General features: G+C 38.4%; 1 protein-coding gene across 5 annotated transcripts in view; it reads right to left on the bottom strand.

Moving 5' to 3' along the window:
- Nucleotides 1-448: 448 nt before the first annotated feature.
- LOC149218011 (uncharacterized) overlaps nt 449-23,577 on the bottom strand; it is a 240,105-nt gene continuing 216,976 nt past the window's right edge. For 3 of the 5 annotated variants that reach the window (XM_089383737.1, XM_089383736.1, XM_089383734.1), the window contains 8 exons: nt 20,870-20,930; nt 20,567-20,726; nt 20,286-20,391; nt 19,770-19,877; nt 19,361-19,501; nt 19,124-19,215; nt 3,372-3,538; nt 2,395-3,247 (listed from right to left, as the gene is read on the bottom strand). In XM_089383737.1, coding sequence (XP_089239863.1) covers nt 2,550-3,247; nt 3,372-3,538; nt 19,124-19,215; nt 19,361-19,501; nt 19,770-19,877; nt 20,286-20,391; nt 20,567-20,726; nt 20,870-20,930 — 1,533 coding nt within the window. In that variant the 3' untranslated portion in view covers nt 2,395-2,549. Of the gene's footprint in view, nt 786-2,394; nt 3,248-3,371; nt 3,539-19,123; nt 19,216-19,360; nt 19,502-19,769; nt 19,878-20,285; nt 20,392-20,566; nt 20,727-20,869; nt 20,931-23,577 lie in introns of those variants that run through there. The other 2 variants (XM_089383735.1, XM_089383738.1) reach the window with 2 other exon arrangements.

Here is a 23,577-nt window from a genome sequence, read left to right as displayed (position 1 = left end):
TGATACTTATAAGTCCTCATGAAAACATAGAATGAAGAAAAAAGTTCAACATTAAATTCTAACAAAAATGGTAGGTGGAGTCCCCTCTCCCTTGGTGTAATAAGGAGATAAATTTGCAGTTTCATAGTCAAAATTCCCATACAGTCAGATAGAACTATAACTTTTGACAAAATTCCTATTAGATTTGGGTCAGAATTATCACATAAAAAATATTTAAATTTGTCCACTTGTTAATTTGCTCTTACATAAATAATGTGCAAAAACAGATAGATAAACAAGTTGGTAGAAAGTTGTTGCTATACCTCAAATTTGATATTTTTCTACCACTTAGATTCTTGTTTCTCATCTCTTGATGTAAGCAATGGCTTTCAACCCTCACATCCTTTATAAAATATATTTTGTTAGTAACAAATGACAAGAAGAATGCAAGCTTGCCTATATATAACTAATAAAACACGACACACAACATAATCGGATTGGTATTTACCTATGGTTTGTACGCAGGAGATCTCGGGTTCAATCCCTGTACAACTCACCCTGTCTATTTTTTAAGGATTTTACCTCCAGTGGTTTATTGAACAATTATTTTAGCCTTGAGGGTTAGCTCAATTGGTCGAGTCCCTATCGTTAAAGCACCTTGCTATTGAGAGGTCACAGGTTCAATTCTCTCGACACTCTTGGGGTTAGGCTCTGTGGTTGAGCCAACAGGTAGTGATCCTTTCGAGTGGATCTCTTAGTTCAAATATTCCATGGACGTTGCAGAATCTCTGAATTCCATAAACCACCTAGAAAGAAAAAAACAACTCATAAAACACAGAGAAGGTTATAATCTGCAAACTTATTTAATGATTAAAATATTACTTTCGTACTATTTATCTGACACTTAATTACAGCTTTCCAACATATAGAAACATCAATTTTGCACTATTAGATTATACAGTAATCCTTATTTAAATTCCTGAAAATTGATAATAATTTTGTTAAAAAAAGAAATTCAATTCTTACCCACAAGAGACTGGCTAAACAAGGGAGGGGGGAATTTATGTAAGCAATGGAGAATGCCTTGAGAGCAAAAGATGGGAATGTTACAATTTTTGGGTTCAGGGAAAAAGGTGTTCTATAAATGATAGTTCTTTCACTGTGTGAACATCCGTTCAGAAGAATATCTAACCCTTGCTAATAAAACATAGGATGGCCATTTATAGGTAATTGCAATTGTCATGTAAAGCACTGTCAGAGAATTCGCTGATAGCCCACACAGCAAAAATAAGGCCTTTAAATAATATTTGTAACCAGTGATATTTATTTTCACAATATATAGTGTTTGTGTGGACCTTTGAATTGTTTACTGAATACTAAAATAGACTAGAACCTATCAACTGTGGAGCTCCTTCTGGAGACAGAAACCGGGTACACATGAATCTCATCAATATTGAGGTAGGAAGTTGTTGTCACCACTTCCCAAGCTATCAGATATGCTCATTTTCTTAGAGTACGATTCAATTCAATGACTAAATAAAGATTAATATTGACCTTTTTATCATTTTATCTGCAAAGAGTAACAATCATATATCGCATCCTATGGTGGCATCGATAACTGTTCTAGATATAAAGTGATAACATTGTAAATTTTAGCATATAAGCCAAACATTCAGACTTGGAACCTCTTATTATTGATACAATATGCCATGTTTAAAACCTGATTATGTCAATATCTCCAAGGTTCCAAACACAATAAGGTAGCAATTGTGTACACGTGAACCTCATCTGTACTGAAGTGCTAAATCATCCTAGCCGCTTCATAAGCTTTTAGATATGCTCATCTATCTCGGAGTAGGATTCCCTCGAATTACTAGTGAAATTAATATTTGAGTTTATCTAGTGCACTATTCTCCTAAGAGAAAAGAGCAACACTATCATATTTGGCCTTCCTAGGATGGCATTGTTCCAAATGCAAAGTGTTAACACTATAAACTTGGACATATAGGTTCAACACGCAGTCACCGAGAAAATCTTCATTTGTACAAGATGCTAATGATTTCAATACTTCGAAACACGATACAGCAGCAATTGTGAACCTGTGAATCGCATCTATATTGTAGTGCGAAGTCATCATAACTACTGAAACTATAACATACGCTTGTCTTCAGAAAGCAAGATTTTCTCGAATGACATTTCTAATCCGGTACACAACTTTGCAAGGAGTTGTACTTACATATATTACCTTCCATAATGTCATCGTTCCAAATGTAAAGTAGTTACATCAAAAATTGAGCATATAGTCAGAAAATGCATAAACCGAAAATAATTTTTAATAGTTAACAACACACATATACTGATTATTTCAACGATTTGAAATCAATAATTCTAGCTTAAACAGACCAAGAACTGGAGTGGTGCCTTTAAAAATATAATCGGTTCATTAATTTATTAGTCTATAATATATATCATAAAAATCTAAGCCAATTGAAAAAATGCACAAAACACTGCTCGAGCTTCACATTTGACAATATTACTATCAAATGAGTAAGGAATCAGAGCTTTCTATATCATTTTACAGAATGCAACCTTGACCTTTCAAAGTCGAATCTAGAATATATTGTCCAATCGAAGCTTTCACCAAACTCTAGAATGTATGTGTGAAACTTAACTAATGATAACCTATGACCAACGGATATGTAGGTATCAATCTTTCTTTTTAACAAAGAATACAATCGGGATTCATTTTCCAAATCCAGTGCACTTGTAGCTTCATCCAAGAAAACCATGTTAGGTTCATGCAGGAAAAGCCTAGCAAATGCTAATCTCTGTTGCTCACCACTACTGAGTACATCTGCCCAGTCACAGCAAACACCAAAACCCCCAGTTCTTTCAGGCAGATCAGCCAATGAGACATCTTCAAGGTAAGTCAACAGTTTTTCATCACTCAGATATTTAAAGCTGCTATCAGATACTGGAAAGAGTAACTGATCCCAAAGCGTACCAAGTGGCATATATGGCTTCTGTGGGAGGAAAAACATTTCCTTTTGGGATGGTCCTTGGATTACCCCTTCACCCCTATTCCACAGTCCTGCTATAACTCGCAACAAGGAAGATTTGCCGCATCCTGAAGGCCCCATTATCAACAGTGATTCTCCAGGAGAGAGAGAGATATTCAGATTTTTTATAAGAGTAGTTCGTAAATTGGGAGTTGTTATGTGTAATCCTGTAATAACTAAACCTTTTCCCTCTTCCCGTGAGATATAACCTATGCAAGAAATGTTTAATAGGTTATACACAACAAAACACTCAGTTTAAAGGTGGAAGCTTTAAAAGCATGAAAATAATTTAGGCATTCACATCAGATATGCAGCGGGGAAGATAGAACATACCAATGGACTCCTCAGTTAGAGGTGTTAATTCATCATAGACCTGCAAAATTTTTGAGCTTTTCTGCGAGTGCAGGTCAAGATGACGGAGCAAAGATTGGTTGCCACAATGATTACTTAGAGCCCTAAGAAGCGCATCTAACCGCTCCGTCTGTGCAGCAAGACCACTGCTAAGTTCATGATTTAGAGTCAGTAATTGAAAATGACAAGCCGACAAAAAGCATAGTTTCTATTGATCGCAACTACAGATATGAAATAAAATTAATGTCCTTAAGCAACCAAAAGCTGTCAGTGCAACCAAAACCCATCTACAAACAGAGCACAAGTAATATATCTGAGCTACATATAGTCATAGAACAATGAAATAAACGAAGAATAAACTAATGTGTACTGACAAAATCACTTCTTCTGTGGGGCATTGATATGAGCACAATGGACAATAATGCAAAATACATACAAGAAAACAAACAAGAGAGCTTGGATGCAAGCACAATAAGAGACTGCCAAATGACCCTTATATTCATTATGTATTTATAAAAGTCCAAAAAATAGAATGGAAGCAATCAACAAAGTGACTGATGGACCAACTAGTGGGAGATTGATATAGCGATGAGTTTAATGACTGATGGGTATCTGTTTCCTTGACTCAGGAGAGATGAATGGAGCGATCCATGGGTGCTTCTCTCCTTAACTCCAGAGGGATGAGTAGAGTGGTTAGTGGATGTTTGACCCTTGCCTCAGGAGTTGAAAAGAGAAGTTTATGTTACAATATGATAAGTGAGTAAGGTAGTGCTAGTTGAGATTCAACTTTTAACTCTTCGAACACATACATACGGCCCATATATACTACATTGTTGACTAAGTCAACTATCACTCATCATTTCCTCCCTGTTGAGAGGAAATTGTTCCCATCTTTGGCTGATTGTACACACTTTTCCGCAAAAGACATAATAACCTGTAGGAATGACGTAAGCTTGTTTGCTAGATTGACACATGGATGATGGCGGTCAGGAAAATCTACTTTTGAAATAGGTATTTCCTCCTTTGCTTTGAAAAGGTCAGCCTCAATTATATAGAAGGAATTGCCATCTTGAGAAGGAGAGAAGCAGGAAACCGAATTACTTAATACTAGGAGGCTCAGTGAACGACATCTCCAAAGCTTATCCAAATAATTCATAGAACCAGTAATGAGATGAGCTGCTTCTAATTCAACTAAACAAAATTTATTAATTACTTGGATAACTGTATCTTGTGGAAATGGGATTCGTTATTAAATATGAAACTTTGTATTTTTACCCTTTGGTTCATGTGCCTTATTTCACATTAGCACTAGATTCCTCACTTGAAAGTCTTGGAGAAAGTTCCTTGGCCAATCTTCTCCACTATCGGATATGAATCTATCCATAAAAGTTGAAACTTGTATTTTATCCCTTCCGCTCTGCACCTTATCCCACATTAGCACCAGACCCCCAAATTGAAAGTCTTTATCTAAAGAACTTCTATCTAACCATCATTTGCCTAGGCTCTAATGGGCTGCAAAGTTGTTAAATTTAGGTATGTTCTATGTTAGAGCAATTTATTTCAATTTTCACAGTTAGCTCAATATCTTTTCCAGATTAGCAATCACACCAGCATTAAAGTAAACTACAGATAGAACATAAATATAAATCGCAAAAGACAAGCCAAGACAAGAGGACACAAGATGCAGCGCTAGCCAGAGACAAACCCCAATGTGGGGAAACCCTTGATCAATTTTTCTTATATGATCTTCAATAGTTCAGCAGAGAGAGAGATAGTACATATACATCAGAAGTCAACATATTGACTTATCTAAATAAGAGCAGAGATCTTCTCTACGAAGATAGCATATGAGGTAGCTGATCTGAGCTGAGTAGAAGGCATACTGCTTCCACTGATCCAAGGTGACTCCATCACCATGCTGCTCCTCACTGTGCTGCACTCAATCATCATGCTGGACCTCATTACCATGCTGCACACATCATACTGCTGCATCATCAAGCTGTACCTTATCATCATATTGCACCCACCAGTGCTGCCTCATACTGAACCTCACTGTGCCCATCATGCTGCATCTCATTGTAGCATTTATTTATCAATGCTGCACTACACTTCATCATGATGCCCATCATTATCTATTTGTTGCATTAACAGCAGATAGGGCAGCCTTCATTATGTCAAGACAGTCCTATCTATCAGTCATCAAATCCTTGACTGTGGTGTCATGGCCTGCGGCTTGACACACAGTCTTCCTGTAGCTTCTAGGCAGCACAAATATGATCCTTGATCCTCCAATGATACCTCAACGGATCTGATCCTAAGCTCCCCTAATTCTGCCCTCCTAAATAACCTCACTGTCTTCCTGAAATAGCTTCAGAGCAGCCTTATTTCTCCACGCTGAATACTCCTAGCTGTTGCTGTCAGGCTGTTCCTTTAGGGCAGATTCAGGCCTAATGTATGGACTTGTCACCCTCAAACAGTAGCTGTACCTTCCAACAAACCCTCCTTGTCTCGGCCTCCTCCAATCAGTCATACTATCCTCTAAACAGACCCCTGAAATAGCCCTCAAATGTCCATGCTGTCCAGTCCTTTCCTTGCTGTAGCTAGGGCTTCCTTTTGGACAACGAAATAGGGTCTTTAGACTGTGGATGGATGACCTTGGATTAGGTCTCTCTAGACTGCGAATAGGACTTTCTTTAGGCTGCAGATTAGGGAAGGTTTGGGCAGCATATAGGAGCCTCTTTAGGCTGTGTATATAAGCTCCTCTAAACGTGGATAGATCTCCCTTCAATGATCTGTCTTTTTCTGTGGCTAGGAGCCTCTTTTGACTGCAGTTAGGGCATCCCTTTTTGCTGCGTCCAAGGGCTGTCTCAAACCCTTTCAAAACAGTGTATAGGATTAGGGCATGGTTGCGTTCAGCTAGGGCATGATAACACCTACGGCTAGGGCATGATAGGACTGCATTAGGGTCAGCTGTTAGGCCTCCTTCACTGTGCTAGATCTCCTTCTTGGACTGCGGCTAGACCAACTTCTGCGGCTGTGGCATCATCCTCTAGGACTGCGTTTTTCCCTTAGAGATTCTTCTTTCCACTAAAACCCAAAACAAGTGGAGAAGAAGAAATCTCAAGAGAGTTGTGTTCAAATGACTTGCAATGCACTTGTATTTATACCAAAACGCGGAGCACAAGTGGGGGCAGTTTAGTTGCTGGCTGACCTTGACGAATTGTCCCATAACACAAATAAATTCATATCTCCATGAATACTTATCGGAATCAGATAATCTTTAGATCAATCCTACATCTCTTGATGAGAGGGATCCAAGAAAAATATCAGCTGCCATTAATAAGATGACCCACATGGAGTTTGGCCCTAGTTGCCAATTTTAACACTCCCTCTCAACTAGGGAGAACTCCATCCGCTGATCCATATGTCCGACTGTACTATCTCTGCCATCAATGCCCTGCACTGCTCTGCTCCGCTGAACCATGAAGAAGAAGAATTGATTGAGAATGTCTCATACCATTCTCTACTGACCCGAAGTCAGTTTTATTGATCCCAGATCAATATCACAAGAGAGTGTCTCAAACCACTCATACTAATCCCAGATCAATGGAGGTCATCCTAGCATAGGGAGTACGATAGATACAACGATGCGTCCATCGATGGTACTACTATGGTCCCTAACCCCATTTCCCTGCTCATTGATCAGATGAGAGGTACTTCCCATGAGTCCCAGACTGCATGGGTATGATGACTTGACAGGAGAACTAATCATCCTATCCATAGGAGAACGAATCATCCTGTCCATTGATCGCCACAGGAGAACTAATCATCCTGGCCCACAGTCGCCACAGGAGAACTAATCATCCTGGCCCACAGGAGAACTAATCATCCTGTTCCATAGTTGCCATGGGAGAACTAATCATCTCGGCCCACAGGAGAACTAATCATCCTGTTCCATAGTCGCCACAAGGTATCATAGGGAAAGGTTGAACCTGTCACCCTGTACATAGCACACCACCAAGGGAGGGTGAGTCGCCCTGTGGTCGTATGTCGTTCCAATAAGTACTCCAAGCCCCCCAGAGCTTCCGGGGCTCAGTGCATGCAACATGTAGGACCCTTATATGAAGGTCTCTCAATGACTCCATGTCGTTCGGGAAAATCACAGATTTGACCTTTCCCTGGGGCTTTGACAAAGTGTCTACGACTTGCACAAGAGTATCAATGTGATGGAGCCTCCTCGTTCATCGACTTACCATATCCCAGATAAGGTAGTATCTGCTGGAGCAATCATCAAATATGGGATTCCTCAATAATCGAATCCCCCCCTGGTTGTCTCAAAGGATCACAGTGGTATTCATCATGTGTAAGCTCACTGATGAGGTTCCACAACCAGGCAGCTTCACACGAGATCATACTCATAGCTATATATTCGGTCTCGGCGGTGCTTATAGCAACCGACTTCTGTTTCCTGCTCATCCATGATATCGAAGTAGAATCTAGACAGAACCAACATTGAGAAGTGCTCTAGCGATCCTCCACACTGCCTGCCTAGTCAGCATTCGAATAATCATGCAGTTTCATATTTCCGGCAGTGTATCTCAATCCATGAGAGATTGTGCCCAGAAGATATCTCAGAAGATTCTTGGCACCAATCTAGTGAGGCTCAACCAAATATGAGCTCACCATGCTAACTACAAAGCATATATATGGACGGAAGTTCACCAAGAACATCAATGCATATGAGTTTATGAAACTCAGAGGCATTTCCCAAATCTGATCCGACATCACCACCATATAACTTCTGAAAGTTAAGGTCCTCGAGGTAGTCACGGGCTTGCAGTTTACCATTCCATATTTGGAATCCAACTCCCTCTTACTTCTGCAAGTGAGAGGGTCTGCACCTGTCTGAAATAGGTCATTTCTCAAAAGGTGCTCGTATGAGAGGTCAGACATGTACCTTCATGCTCTTCTTGAATTTAAGTATCCGAGTCACCATCTGACTCACATCGGTTAGGGCCTCATAAAGTAGATCTCAGGTGTTATAGATGAGATATGTCATGATCCCCAATGGACCATCCTGCAACTTGACACAAACTGCCAACCCTGAACCCATCAGTAAAAGCATCTTTGAAAATTTCATTTTCAAACACGTACCTTTCCATCGATGAATGCCACCCTGTAACCTTTGACTTCCATTGCCGAAATGGACACCAAGTTCTTCTTGTGATCAGGTACATAAAAGAGATTCTGTAAATGAATTGAGTTACCCTCATTCAATTGAGGGATAACATTCCCTACAGCCTTTCCGGGATAGGTGGCATCGGCTCCAAGTATAATCCCCAATTGTTTCCATCTCTACCAAATTAGAGAGAGCACCCTTCTATCTAATGAAGTGCCTTGAAGCACTATAATCGATAAGCCAGATTCCCAAAGAGTCTGAAGGAGAGGGCCAATACAAGATCGCGCTTCTTTATCTTATCAGAAACAACATTTGATTCTTCATACCTAGGGTTCCTTGCTTTCTCTGAAGAGTCGATCGTTTCCTTGATGACCTGCATTACTTGTCATTCCTCTAACCATTTGCAGCTATTTTTATGGGATACTTGTGGTATGGTGTTTTTGCATAGTTTATTCTTCTGTTATCAGTTTTTCACATGTTTTATGTATGCCACAATCTAATTCATTGCTTCTAGCTGAACGATAGCAAGATAGATAGGTGGAATTCATTGTTTACAGTGCTCTGCCTTGGGAAACCGTTCAATTTTCTATGTTTTCTACTGTTTGAGAAGGATACATGATCTTCACATGCCCTCCTCAGCTCCTCACCAGTCTTAGACCTCTCATCTCACTCAATTTCAAGTGGCAAAGCACCTACCTACCCTGCCCCATAGAACACCCTGCATCCTGACTTAATTTCCCAGACTCAAAACTGCCTGGCTCCATTTGATCCAGCGACAAAACCAACAAAATCAATCAAAAACCCTAGAGCTACTATACCTAGCCTAAAATCCATATCTGATTCAGTCATCTTGACTGAGATTCATAAAGGAGAGATCCCTCTCCCGACCTGGTAGGACTAGCTACCAGGTTAAGTTTGGTTTGTGGTTATCCTAGGATTGTCTTCCTTCAGCCTAAGGTCAATCTAGGCTCTAACATAGTGGCGACCAAACTAGGGACGTAGTTTTATGTTCCTCAGCAAAATGTATCAAGTTTAGATCTGATTGTTGATGGTGGACAACGATCAGACCCTAAAGGCTGAAATCATTCACCAGGCGACTCCAAATCAGTTTCGAGATCAGATCCAAGGACTCCACTGGAGGATGAACCCAACCAGCAAAAGCATGAAAGGACAATATGGAGAGATCAGGTATTCAAGTTGGAATTTCATCCAAAACATTATGTTCTTTGTTATAAATTATTTCTTCTCTTTTCCCGAGAATGTCAAGAAGTCTTTACAAAGTATATTGTATTTGAGAAAAGATCCTAGACCTGCATTTGATTCTTTCCCTTTAAAGATTGTGAATACAAAACATTCGCATACCTTTGATCTTGATCAAGACCCTTCTTCCAAATCTTGTGATGAACATCGTCAAACTGATGAGCCTAAAGAGACCAAGACTGATTCTACAGCTTCTGTACATATTCCCATACCTTGTAAAATTCCAGATAGATACAAGCCTCTGATTTTACCTCCCATATCCCATGCTTTCCCTAAAAATCATTACCTATATCTACGAATATTTGATGGTGAATGTGACAACATCACTGCTGATAGACATGTACCGAATTTTGAGTCTTTTCTTGACCTTTTTGAAATTGATGAAGTAGATGTCAGTGTTAGGCTTTTTGCTCTTTCTTTGCAAGGCAAAGTCAAGAGTTGGTTCAAAACCCTGCCTGATGTAAGCATCTCAGATTTCCAGCAGTTCGTCAAAGTTTTCCTCAACAAGTGGGTGATCAAATAGAACCCTTTCTTGATTCTAAAAGAGTATAACCAGCTGAAAAGACAGCCAGGGGAGACAGTACAATAGTTTTCTGCCAGATTTAACCAAGTTTATTATTCGATGCCTGTTAATATAAGACCTCCTCCTGGATCCGCTCTCTTGCACTACCCGGATGCCTTTGATTCGGAAATGGAGTTTCAGCGGAGGGAAAAGAACCTTGCAACACTTGAAGAGATGCAGAACAGTGCAGTAGATGTAGAGGCTAATTTGCTGATCAGGAGGGCAAAGTTGAAGGAAGAAGAGAGGAAGAACATAGATCCAGAGGAATCGACATCTTTAGAGGTAAAGCTCGACATTTTGAAAAGTGCAGTGGAAGAGATGATGCAAAAGATCACCACAACGAATGAGTATGATGTTCAAGACCATGGCTCGCTGATTGAAGAAGAACAAGTGGCTCATCCAAACTATTTAATTTCTTATCCCAATTGTCATAGATCTGATAATAATTGTTTTATAGATCATCTTGGAGAAGAGAGAGCTGTTGACCTGACATGTCTGCTTGATGATGTGTTTTATATTGATGATTTCCCTAAGTTTGATCAGTATGATGATGATTATGTTCTCCAAACAGAAGCTAATCTTGCAGACAAATCAGCAGCTAGTTTGTGGAAGGAGCAAGTTAACTTTCAGCTCGAATACAATGATCAGTTGTTGCATATCAGCTATGGAAGTGAGGAAAGTGCAGAAAATTTTGAAGTAAAGGATCTTTGCCTTTTTGTTTTACTTCATTTCAATTCATCAGAGACAACTTTCGTGCAATCAGAAATCAACTGTCGATAAGTTCGATCTTGACCATCTAGAGGGTAATGAAATCCTTGTTCAAGACTTTTCATATCTAGATTTGCAGCCCCCGAATGCCATTGATTGTCAAGTTGTAGATGAAAACTTGGAAGCTGGAACATATGATCAAATGATGCAAGATGATTCTGTACCATTCTGTTTTGAATCATTTCAGTTTTTCAAGGGAATTTCGCATAATATATCTTCAAATGAGCAGCCTGTAGAAAATCATGCAATCTCATTGGAACCAATAGAAAATGGGTTGCAACAATCTTTTCAAGTTTTTCACGATCCAATAGCTGATGTGTTGGATGATGTCTACAGTCAAAGTCCTTCTCCATTAGCTAACTGTGAGCTTGGAAAAAGTATTGATACAAACTTGATCCGGCAGCCGGTTTCTTTGTCATTTTCAGCAGGAGTCTCGTCACAAAGCTCAGATGAAAGTTTGCATTCATGGTATGAGGAGAAGAAAAGTAATCCATTGGATGAGCCAAGCCCCAGTGCACTTGAATTTCAAGAACCTTATGCAGTATTTTTGGAGTCAGATAGAGAATCCATATTATTCAATCTGGGAAAATTTGGATCTGTTTACAAGTTTTCATGGGAGTTGCATTGCAGTAGTTTTCTCTTCTTTCTCATAAACAAGCACTTGCGGAGAATTCAAATAGCAGCCAGAATGCTTACTTGGTTGCATTGGTTGTTTCATTTCACTTGATCAGGTGAGGAATGGATCACTTAGAGTAGGGTGTGATTAATAAGCTCACAGAAGTGAGCATGGTTCAGTCAGTTTCAGAGTTAGTTTGTGTCGTCAAGTCGTCAGTTTTCAGTCATGCATTTCAGTTTGATTTTTTTATTTTTTTGACTCCATGCCCAATGGATAAGGCTACTAGGTCTACGGTGTTCTTGGCACCTCCAAGGAGCTACCATCCCCAATGGAGCCAATGTTAGTGTCCGTCTTTGAAGCCTTCCACCAACGATCAAACATGCTCTTACAAAGTGGTCATAGGGTGTCAAAGTCAAATTTTGTCATTTCAGTGAGTCTTCAAGTAAAATTTGGTCACTAGGTATTAGGTCTAGGATTGTTTTCACTCCTTCCAAAGTTTTCTGAGTGTCGGTCCATGTCACCATTCGGCTGAGTGTACCATCATTCAAAGAGTTGTAATCATCATTTCATGTTCCAATGTGTCATTTTACACCTTGTTCGTGCTTCAATTGTGCTTAGGTAGGGCTCATTTCCCTCTCCTAGGGTTTTGAAGGTAATTTTTCTTGGATGGTCAAATCATAAACAAAGCTTGTATCTTGATGGTCATACGCCTTCCCCTCTACTTAATATACTTTCTTAAACACTTCCCATCACTGATATCCCTCAAATTCATCATTTTCCCACAAACCCTAGCTTATTGCTATAATTTGACAATTTGCTAGGCTAGGCCTGTGTTTTGCCCTTTCGGACCCCTTCCCCTCACTCAATATTCGAAATTCCACTTTCCCCTGCTTCCTAACATCCCTCTCTATTTTCCAAAATTTTCTCAATAATTTAGAAGCCCCTTATCCCCTTCATTTCCCTTCATTTCTACAAATCCCCTGTTCCACATATTGGGATAGGTTTTATTCAAATGATGTTTCTGAGAAATAGAAGATGAATTTGACAAAAGTGAGAGAGGTTTTTGTCCATCATTGACCCAAGAAGAAAAACCTCTTTCAGTTTTTACACAAGTTTCATGGTTTTGGAGAAATGTCGAAAACATCATTTGCCTCAGGAGGGTTGATGCACCTCTGGAGTGACCTTGGTAAAATCAATTTTTCTCCTAGATGAAATGACCAAATGACTTGCTTGATGAGTCAAATGATAACTAGACACAAATAGCTTTCCAATGAGCTATCATGAGCTCAATTTGGAGTTGAGGAAGACCTTCAAAAGTTGACTGCAACAGCACTATGCATTTTGGCAGCCTCATTCTACACATTTTGACCAGTCTTGGGATATTGGACTTTTGACAAGGCAAATGAACTCCAGATTAAAAAAATTCAATATGTTCTGGAAAGTAGACTCAACAAGCTTTCCAACGAACTATCCCGCGCCCAATTTGGACACCAGGAAGGCCTTCAAAAGTGGTCTACAGAAAGGTGTTGCGCATCTGAGTTGGCGCTGCGCACCTGGCAGTGTTTTCCTTTGTAAATTTGCACAGGCGCTGCACATCTAGGGAGGCGTTGCGCACCTGTGTGATCACCTCAAAATCTTCAAATGCTCTCTCTTTCAAGTAAGTATACTTGTCATAGCTTGTGAATCAAGGTTTTGTTTACCAAATTTTGGTGTTGTGCATTCTTAGTATCAAACCCTAGCTTCTAGGGTGAAACCCTTTTCCTCATTTCACAAGTATTATACAAGCCCTATCTACTTGCCATTATTCCCTAAACTAAATCCCATTCCCATTTACATATTTCCTAAATCCCATTCCCCTCATACCTTTTTCCCATTCCCACTTACACTCTCCCCAAACCCTACAAACCCTATTCACACTCCCTAAACCCTATTTACACATCATACTCTCACATACTCCTTCCTCCACTCTGACCACTCCATTCCTCCACCCTTTTTTCACTATATTATTCACTATTGTCCATATATAACCACAAGTGTTCACAGCCACAAAAAAGCAAAGGCAAAGAGAAGATGCACAAGGATGATCTAGATGATGAACAAGAAAGAGAATTTCAGCTAGAAGAGCATGATGATGAGCCACAGCACCAGACTCATCATGGAGTAGAGGTCATTGATCTTGAAATTCAAACTGAAACTTCATCTCAAAACATGCTTTTGAAGGAGAAGGATGAACACATTCAGATGCTGATGGATAGCTTGGCAAGGGCTATATATATTGTCACATATCTAGAGCAAGAGAACAAATAGTTGGAGGATATGCAGGGCCTAATGGAACTTGAAATGTTGAAACTGTAAAGGCAAAGTGACAAAAAGCATCCTGTCACTTTGACTCCCATTAAGCAAGAGATTGAACATGATCGAGAAACTTGGCTTGAGAGGGTCAACTTGCATCTTGAAGGACTGATCAACAAGGCCAATAGGGACAATAGAATGCTCCGGCACATGTCATATCATTATATGACTCGAAACAAAATTTGCAATATGAGAATCAGGAAGCTTAAGGCTAGGTTGAGAAAGGCCTTAGAGAGCAAAAAAGAGCAAGACAAATTGAAAATCTTGGCTGAAGCCTCCCTAGCCCATCAAAGCAGTTGATGATGGTGCCTTGTGCCAAATTTGGGAAAATTTTGCATTTTTCAAATTTTAATTTTCAAACACAGAAAATTGGCCCCGGTGGCGCTGCGCTTTTCCCTGGAGAACTTTTTGGAGGAAAGGCTTATATATTTGGATTCAGCATGATGAGAGCATCAAACCCAAAAAATTTCAGCAATTTTGGAGCAAAACTAGGTCACCAAAAGGTCAAAAAACTACCAAAAAATGACCTCTCTGCCTCTTTTTGGACACATAGAAGCAGCCTTGGGAGATTTCACTTTGAGGGGGCAAATGACCTCCAAATGCAAAAATTCAAGATGTTCCAGAAACTAGACAGGAAGACCTTTCCAATGAGCTATCTTGGGCTCAATTTGGCTAAGGGGAAGGCCTCCAAAAGTGGGTGGAAAGCGGCGTTGCGCATCTGGCCAGTGGCACTGCGCATTGGGCCAGTTTGCCAGAAAATCAAATTTTCGCCTACTTTCACTGCAAGTTGACTTTCTCTCTCTTCATGGATGATTTTATGATTGTAATTAATGCCTTGGTATGTAAATGTAATAGTGAAATGATCTTAGAGGGTAGATTCATCAGTTTGAGGTGGTTTGGGGGTCAATGAATCAGTTTCCATGCTTATAGAGGCAAGTTGTTCCACTGCCTATATTCCTATTCCCTATTTGGAAATGGTTGTAACAACTCATTTTCTCTTGGATTCGACCCCTAATGGCTAGCATAGGTGGTTTGATGTCTATATTATGTATTTTTTCTGTCATTAGCAAAGGTTGGACTCTCTTGGATGCTCTGAGCTACATTGTACACCTTTATCAGCAGTTTGGCAAGGAAATAAACCAGGATTTGCAACTATTTTTATGGGATACTTGTGGTATGGTGTTTTTGCATAGTTCCTTCTTCTGTTATCAGTTTTTCACATGTTTTATGTATGCTACAATCTAATTCATTGCTTCTAACTGAATGATATCAAGATAGATAGGTGGAATTCATTGTTTACAGTGCTCTGCCTTGGGAAGCCATCCAATTTTCTATGTTTTCTACTGTTTGAGAAGGATACATGATCTTCACATTCCCTCCTCAGCTCCTCACCAGTCTTAGACCTCTCATCTCACTCAATTTCAAGTGCCAAAGCACCTACCTACCCTACCCCATAGAACACCCTGCATCCTGACTTAATTTCCCGAACCCAAAACTGCCTGGCTCCATTTAATCCAGCAACAAAACCAACAAAATCAATCAAAAACCCTAAAGCTACTATACCTAGCCTAAAATCCATATCTGATTCAGTCATCTTGACTGAGATTCATAAAGGAGAGAGCCCTCTCCTGACTTGGTAGGGCTAGCTACCAGGTTAAGCTTGGTTTGTGGTTATCCTAGGATTGCCTTCCTTCAGCCTGAGGTCAATCTAGGCTCTAACAGATCCAACAATCAATCTAGCAACATCAATACATTAAAAAGATCATATACCAAAAATAACTTGAGAAAACGCTACAAGCATAATAAAGGAACATCATATTACAAAAATACCAGATCGACATCCTCGTCATAAAAGCAAATACTTTAATTGGTCAGTATATCAGCATCATTCAGAACGGAAACAGCTGACTTATTTTCTGAAAAATATTGATGTTAGCAAAAATAAGACTCATGGTAACAATTTATCTTGGGAAGCCTATAAGCACAATGATCCTCAAAGAATCGAATTGGAATGGTTAGATCATTTTTCAATTCGACAATTTTGCTCGGCACTCAGGAGTTCATATTGTCTTATATCATTGAAAATGACACAAGAATTGGAAAAGATGAAGAAATTATAATGCAGATAAATATATCAAGCCTTTTCATCAATATTTTTAGAGGACAAAGCATGCTTAAGGGGAATACAATGTTATGAACATAAATATATTAAATAATACAAATAAATAACTCAAAATTAAATAATAATTAGCATAATTAAAGGACATGACTAATAATGAAGGGGCACTCCGCCTAGGTATATACTATGTCACACGGTTCGAGTTCGAATTCGAGTTCGACAACGATTAGGTTCGATTCAGGTTCGAATTTTCCGATCAGGTTCGAATGAGGTTCGGCATTAGGTTCGACTATACATATTTTTCAATATATATATATATATATGATAAAATAATATAAAATTCAAAATCGATCCATAAACAGTATTTGTCAAGATTTTGGGAAGTTATTCTTGAGTATCTGCCAACAATCTATTCTGTTTGCAATAAATTAATGGAGCTGAACTTCAACGATGTTGTTATAACTTATAAGTTATGGGTAGCAGGGAGTTGGAGAAGATTGTTTGCAATTGCCCAAAATTGTAGCATCTTTGGGTTTTAGACACAGTGGAAGATGATCTTATTGACAAAGAGGCTGCCCCCCCTGTAATTTGTAAATAAGACTGAAGATGTGGTAGATAGAGAAGACAATGGTATGTTATAGCAAAAAGTTAAAAATATCAGTGTGAATATGAAAACTGAGAAGCAAGTGCAGAATAAATTTGTTGATAATGTTACATCTTGCTCACAACTTGGGAAAAATGAGATAAATGTTGAATATGAAAACCAAAACAGAGGCCAGTTAGAGTTTCATATCAATTGAGAGACAACATCAAGGTACAAGTTGACAACTAACATAAATGACATAAAAATGTCCAGGTATATGGGAATCGGGATGCCCAAGGTTCCTTCAAAATGAAGCTCCCACCCTTGTTCATGCTATATAGGTTGTTTTCAGCTTAATAAAGGCTTCATAAAAGAGTATTTCCAAATGGAATAAACTAGTATTTACAAATGAAATTAAAGAGATTTTGAGAGTTCAAAAGATGTTAACCTAGCTTTCGGAATGCCTTCTCAATGATAAGTTGATCAATGATAACTAAGATAAATGGCACAAAAAAATGCAAGCTATTTAGGGTACGCAAGTTTCCTCCAAAAACGAGGCTCCTGTCGTGGTTCAAGGCTAGAAGAACCTTCTGGGTAGGGGCCAGGGCTGAGGTTTTTCCATACATGTAAAATACTAAATTTCCGATAACAGATTTCTAAGAAAAAGCAAATCTAAATGTGTGGATTTTAATTCAAATCTACCAGGGCTACAGTGAACACTGACAGAACCAGAAACAGGACTTCAAGGGCGTTGGGGAATAAGAAACATGAACCACTTCCCTCCCGAGTCACAGCCTACAGCATACAATGATACAACACAACTATGAAATTGAGTTTTGGAGGATAAGAAATCTACTTTACGGTTACCAGAGACGGGAAACATAAACATGTTACATAACAAGAAACAAAACAGAACAAGAAAAATGACTACAGAGTTTTGGCGGATAAGCAACGTGTACCCACGGGCCACGGGCCACTCCCCTCCCTGCATATTTCATGCATAGAAAAAAGAATGGTGGTGTATAAATGTAGTCCCAATGGGGAATGGGAATGACAATGGGAACAAAAACGGAATGAGAAACAGCTAGGCAGCCGCAGCAATGAAATTATTAACACATAATTGTAAACGGAATGAGAAACAGGCTGGGAAGCGATGAAGAAAACCGGTGTGCGACCCAAAACTGCCAAAAAAAAAACCATCGAACCTCAAAAAAACCGCTGAAATTCGCCTTAAAGTACGTTCAGGTTCGATCTTCAAATTCGATTTTTCAGGTTCGATTTTCAAGTTCGATCAGGTTCGATCAGGGTCGATTAGGTTCGAATTCGTTCAGGTTCGACTTTTAGGTTCGGCGAACCTAAACGAATTTCAAAAAAAAAATTCAGGTTCGGCGAATTTCGAACCTGAACCTTCAGGTTCGCCGAACCCTGTGACATAGGGTATATATATGGAGCCCTAATTTGTAAATCATATCAATTCTTCATACATTAGTCAATATATTATTATTTTTTTCCCTAATGGATATTTTTATACTCCAAGTGTTTTGGATACTTTATTGGTGAGCAAAATCACAATCACCTAAGAGATACTATAAGGCACTAGTCTACTAATCTATGTTGGAGGATATTTAGTGTAGAGAAGCCTCCCTTGGCTTTGTAGGAGTTGCCTAAAGAGTGGGGACTCGTGCCAAGATGACAGTGGACACTTGTCCTATGTGGTACCACCTTAATGTCTTGTAAGGGTTTTAGCGAGATGTGCTAATCTGGGCAGTAGCGGTGCTTTGTAAGCTTTGATCATTGGAATAATAAGCTGATTTGAAGAGAAAAATCACTGTGCATGCGTGTTATTCATTTATTGCTTCTGTTGTTCATTTTTCCAGCCATGTGTAATTGTTGCATTTTCAGAGACATTCATTTCTGTGATTAATTAAGTTCAAATCCGATTTATTTAATTAAGCAAAACTTAGGACAGCAGTCATCTAGGGTGTTTGCAAAATTTGACGTTTTTTTCCCAATTTTGTCAATTTCCCAAGTTGATGACCCCTACAGATTGTTTGCCAATGGTGACTCTTGCAACACTGGTTAGGAAAGTGTATCGACTTGGCTATGACCTATTTAGCCACCAATGTTTCCATTCACCTCAGCAGGCTGTACTTTCCAGTCCCGTTGACCTATTTTTGGTCATCTGTAAAAATTAATGTAGTTTTCATTCATTGATATAGTAATCTCATTATTCTCCTTTTTCATATAAGATGTGCGTTTTTCAAAAGAAAAAAAAGATAAGTAGAAACTACTGACCTGAAATTATCAAATTTTAGTATGATGACAGATAAAGCTGACAAGACTTTTCGGAATGCATATGCTGATTGAGTCACAACGCCAAACTCAACCTAAAAGATTCAAAACTAAGTCACTAATGTGCTCTTAGCAAACATTGCACATAAAACCGATAAAAGATATATAAAAGATCATATACAAGTGAATACTTCAGATTTTACTGGAAAAATGATCATTGCAGTAAATTACTTGATATACCTCGCCTTTGAAGAATCTTGGAGCAATAATTAAGCTTGGAACAATAAGCACTACAAAGTCATAGGCATTGCTGAACAGAGCCAGGTGCCTGCTCCAGATTATGAACTCTCTTGCATTTTTCACTAAGGCTGAGAAAAAACCCTGTGAAAGAATTTTAAACAGAGTATCAAAACAATCAAATGACAAAGATATTACTGTACAGAACATTAAGGCTCCATTTGAAAGTCATATAATGATCTAAAATACCTCTATGACACAGCACAGAAAAAGTTTCTAAATCATTTTCAAAGAAATGACCAAATCTGAAGAATATTAAAGCTTTAGAATAAAATGAAGTTTCTAGCCTCTTACGCAACTTACAAAAACTCTACTATAAGCCCATAAAGCATTAAGCACAGTTATAACTTGCCTTGATGGAGTGTAACTCATGCTTCTCAGCCCTATAGAAAGCAATGGACTCTGCATTATCCCGAATTCTCACCAATGAATACCGGAAGTCTGCCTCCTTCTGCAAGCTCTGCATACATATAGAGAACCTTATCAGGCTCAACAGAACTAATTTATTTGTACTAGAGAACATGCACAAACATGATAAGTTGTGCTTCAAATAGCTTAATGACAGCCACAGCTTTTTAACCAGCAAAGCTTCCTTTAAAACAGAGGTGGACACTGGATATACCACGATTACTATTTCACAAATGGATCAATCAGATGCTTGATAATCTACATTCCTATATAAATCTTTATGCTACTCATGTTCTAGTTCCCAGCCTACACATCATGGCACTATTCAATATCACCTTTAAGTTATCATTTAACTGAGGATCCAAATCTAAGTACCTATTTCTGAGTAAGCATAAGGAAAGAAAACATATGTCCCAAAGTCGAATTAAAAACTTTCCATTATGAATACAAAGCAAAGTACCTGTAGCTTCAACTGCATTATCTTCTTCCCAAAGATATGGATTGTCACGAAAGTTCCAACCACTGAATATAACAGAAGAAAATAAACCAGTTCTGGTGCAATGGACCTTGTTTGATCATACAGAAAATCTTCAAGATATGAGTTGGGTAATTAATGCTCGAATGGTAAACAGAACTCTTCCATGCAACTGTGAATAAGACATTGAAAAGCTACAATATCCCAAGCATTTCAAACATAAATTTCAACTATTCAATTTCACAAGTTGTTCAAAACATTCTTACCACAATACGCCTGCAAATGCAAAACTATGGAGAACTTTGCTTGAAGTCAATGATATGATGTCAACAGCATTTCCAACAAAGCTCGCCACATCTTCACAAATTCGTTGATCAGGATTATCAAGTTTTCCTTCCATCTTCAGAGCAAAATATGCCCTATTTGCTTTATCAGATCCATAACAAGTGTCAGGACAAGATACACAATGATGTTCATCAAAATAATACTAATAAAGATTAAATCATGAAAATAATATGCACACAAATTTTACACTTGAAATATAGGCCGTAAGATAAAATTTCTCATACCAAAATAATCAGAAAGGAGAAAATCTGTTAACCATACACGCCACTCAACACCGAGCAGATTCTGAAAGAACAGATAAGTATTTGTTAAAAACTGCCAGCCAAACTTTCAACAATTCTCAGGGAATATAATACAAAATTGCTTAGGTCATCAAAATATTATCACTTTTTTTAGAAGAAAGACAATTACCCAGCTTCTGCTTTGTTTCAGCCAGCTATTAATTTGTTCAATACTACATGTTACATCTCATATTGTACGAGGATCCACATTGATTTTTGTCACATTGATGGAGATTTCCAGCAGGTACTTTGGAGCATTAGACTAACTTGGGGGCATACATATTAAGGGAATCCCTTTTCTTCATACCACTGGATCATTTGATGGAGGTTTTTGGTTAGAGGAGTCTCACTTTCTCTTTGGTTGGATGATTATGCTAGCTGCTTTAGTAGTCTTCTGACATGTGCTTGCCTTGTTGATCACTCCCCAATCCCACTAGGTCTGGCCTTAAAGGTGAAATGCTCAGAGAATGGGCTGTCACCTGATCCCAACTCTCTCTGTTAAGCTCTTTCCTAGCTAATCTAAGGGGGGTGGTCCCTAATAAAGAAATCTAAAGGCTAACTTGTTGGAGATAACAAGTTCTAGGAGATGCTTAGTAAGACATTCACTATTCAATATAACTTGAAAAATAGAAATTGATTTAGCAAGTATAAATGTTTATGAGCATATAAACATCAACAATACAAATTCAATTAAGTCAACAAGATATCCGGCAAGACAAATTGTAAGAGACCACTGCCTTTAAATATAACATGCAAGAAATATATGCTCAAATCAAAATCACAATACTTGCAATGAAATATGATTTTCAAGATACAAGAATGGGAAGCTGCAAGATAAGTGTTAGTGAAACAAACCACAATAGATTATATACCAATTTGAGATATGAGCTACAAGATAGAATAGAACATGAAAGAGAAGTAATACTTGTACTTAAATGAAAGAAGCTCAATTATAAGATAATGAAACTAAGTTGCACGAAACGGGGAAACGGAAACGAGTTTCCGAAACGGGAAGCGAAACGAAACGCAACCTCCCCAAATTTTGGAAACGGGGAAACGCGAATATATATATATATATATATATATATATATATATTAAAAATATTTAAAAATTATTATTATATATATGTGCAATCATAAAGGATGAATGATACATTTACATTATATGATTATAATTTATTACATTTAAACATTAAGATTAAATTTACATCACATTTACTCATGAGTCATGAATGATCACATAATGAAAATAAAAATATAGGAAAATCCAAAATCAGCCTTTACTTATATTAGTATATGAGGTTGCAAGTACAATAAAGACTATAAGGCTGCAAGAACTATAGAGACAAGTCACAAAAGACTAATCCTCATCATAACAATCCTCATCAAAAATAGAAGCAGTACAATGCTCACCCAAATTAATTATCTGTGGCTGAGACTACACCGAAATGCCAGAAAAGAGAAGAGAAATATGGTTGTAGCTGAGCCAAATCTGCTGCTACTGAAATCTCCTGCTGAAATCTCTTTCTCTTGCTGCTGAAATCTCTTTCTCCTGTTGCTGAAATCTACTTTGCTCACTGCTCAAAACACCCTAGCTGAAACCACTGCCAGTCTCCAAGAGAAACGACTTGCTGAATAGTGTGATGAGAGAATGAGACAAACTGCTCTTTTATAACTTTAGAATAGGTTTCTAGAACATCCCAGAAACCTAAAAAAAAATTAAAAACAAATTAAAAAAAAAAATAAAATAAAAAATAAAACAACACAAATTTGGGGAAACGTGGCTCGTACGGCCTGGAAACGCATTTCCGGCCGTACTGCCACGTTTCCGTTTCGGGAAACGTGGCAGTACGGCCGGAAACGCGTTTCCAGGCCGTACGGTACGCGTTTCCGGGTTTCGTTTCGTTTCCCGAGAGGAAACGACCCCTAGGACCACGTTTCCTGCAACTTAGTAATGAAATAGACAAGTACAAGAGTATGAGGTACTTACAAGTAAATGATAAGCTCACTGCTCACAATCTAAATTGTACATTAACCAATTGAGTGCAAAAAAAATCAAAGGAATATGTGAGTGCATGTGAATTCAGTGGTCTTGGTAAATTTTAATTTAATGCCTAATCTAAGGTTTGACTTTCCGTCAATACCTTCAACTTGGTAAGGACTGAGGCTGTTGCAAGAAAGCTAGGTGAGGAGGCTAAGGCCTCATTAACAATACCCCCCTAGGACTTTGATACAACCCGCATAACTTTGTTCCTACAAGGGCTTGGCCACAAGAGTACTGCGAGTTCACACATTTTAACCTTTGCTCCAAACTCAAATTTAGGGAGATTGAATGACAGTTATGGAAGGTTGTCCTATATGTCTATCAACCAAGCTTATGCTTGGAGGTTAATTTAAGAGATCTAAAATGCAAATCTAGAATTGAGATCTAAGTTATCACAAGTGCTCCACGTGAGATTTGATAATTAAAACCAAAGTGCTTCAAAAGTGAAATATCTTAAGGCTTATCAATAGAAAATATCATTCCACTTGCATGATTAAATTAATTTATTAGTAAAGAGCGATTTTAGAGTGTTAAATGACCAATGAAGCAAATCCAATTTACTCAATGAAGCAAATGACAATTAGATCAAGAAGCTAAAAACTACTTC

This window comes from Pinus tabuliformis, chromosome Q (assembly GCF_031772625.1).
Source record: "Pinus tabuliformis cultivar Carrire ecotype Pingquan chromosome Q, CPIR1, whole genome shotgun sequence".
NCBI lineage: Eukaryota > Viridiplantae > Streptophyta > Pinopsida > Pinales > Pinaceae > Pinus > Pinus tabuliformis.
Note: the sequence above shows the minus strand (reverse complement) of the source record. Positions and strands in the feature narration are given on the sequence as shown.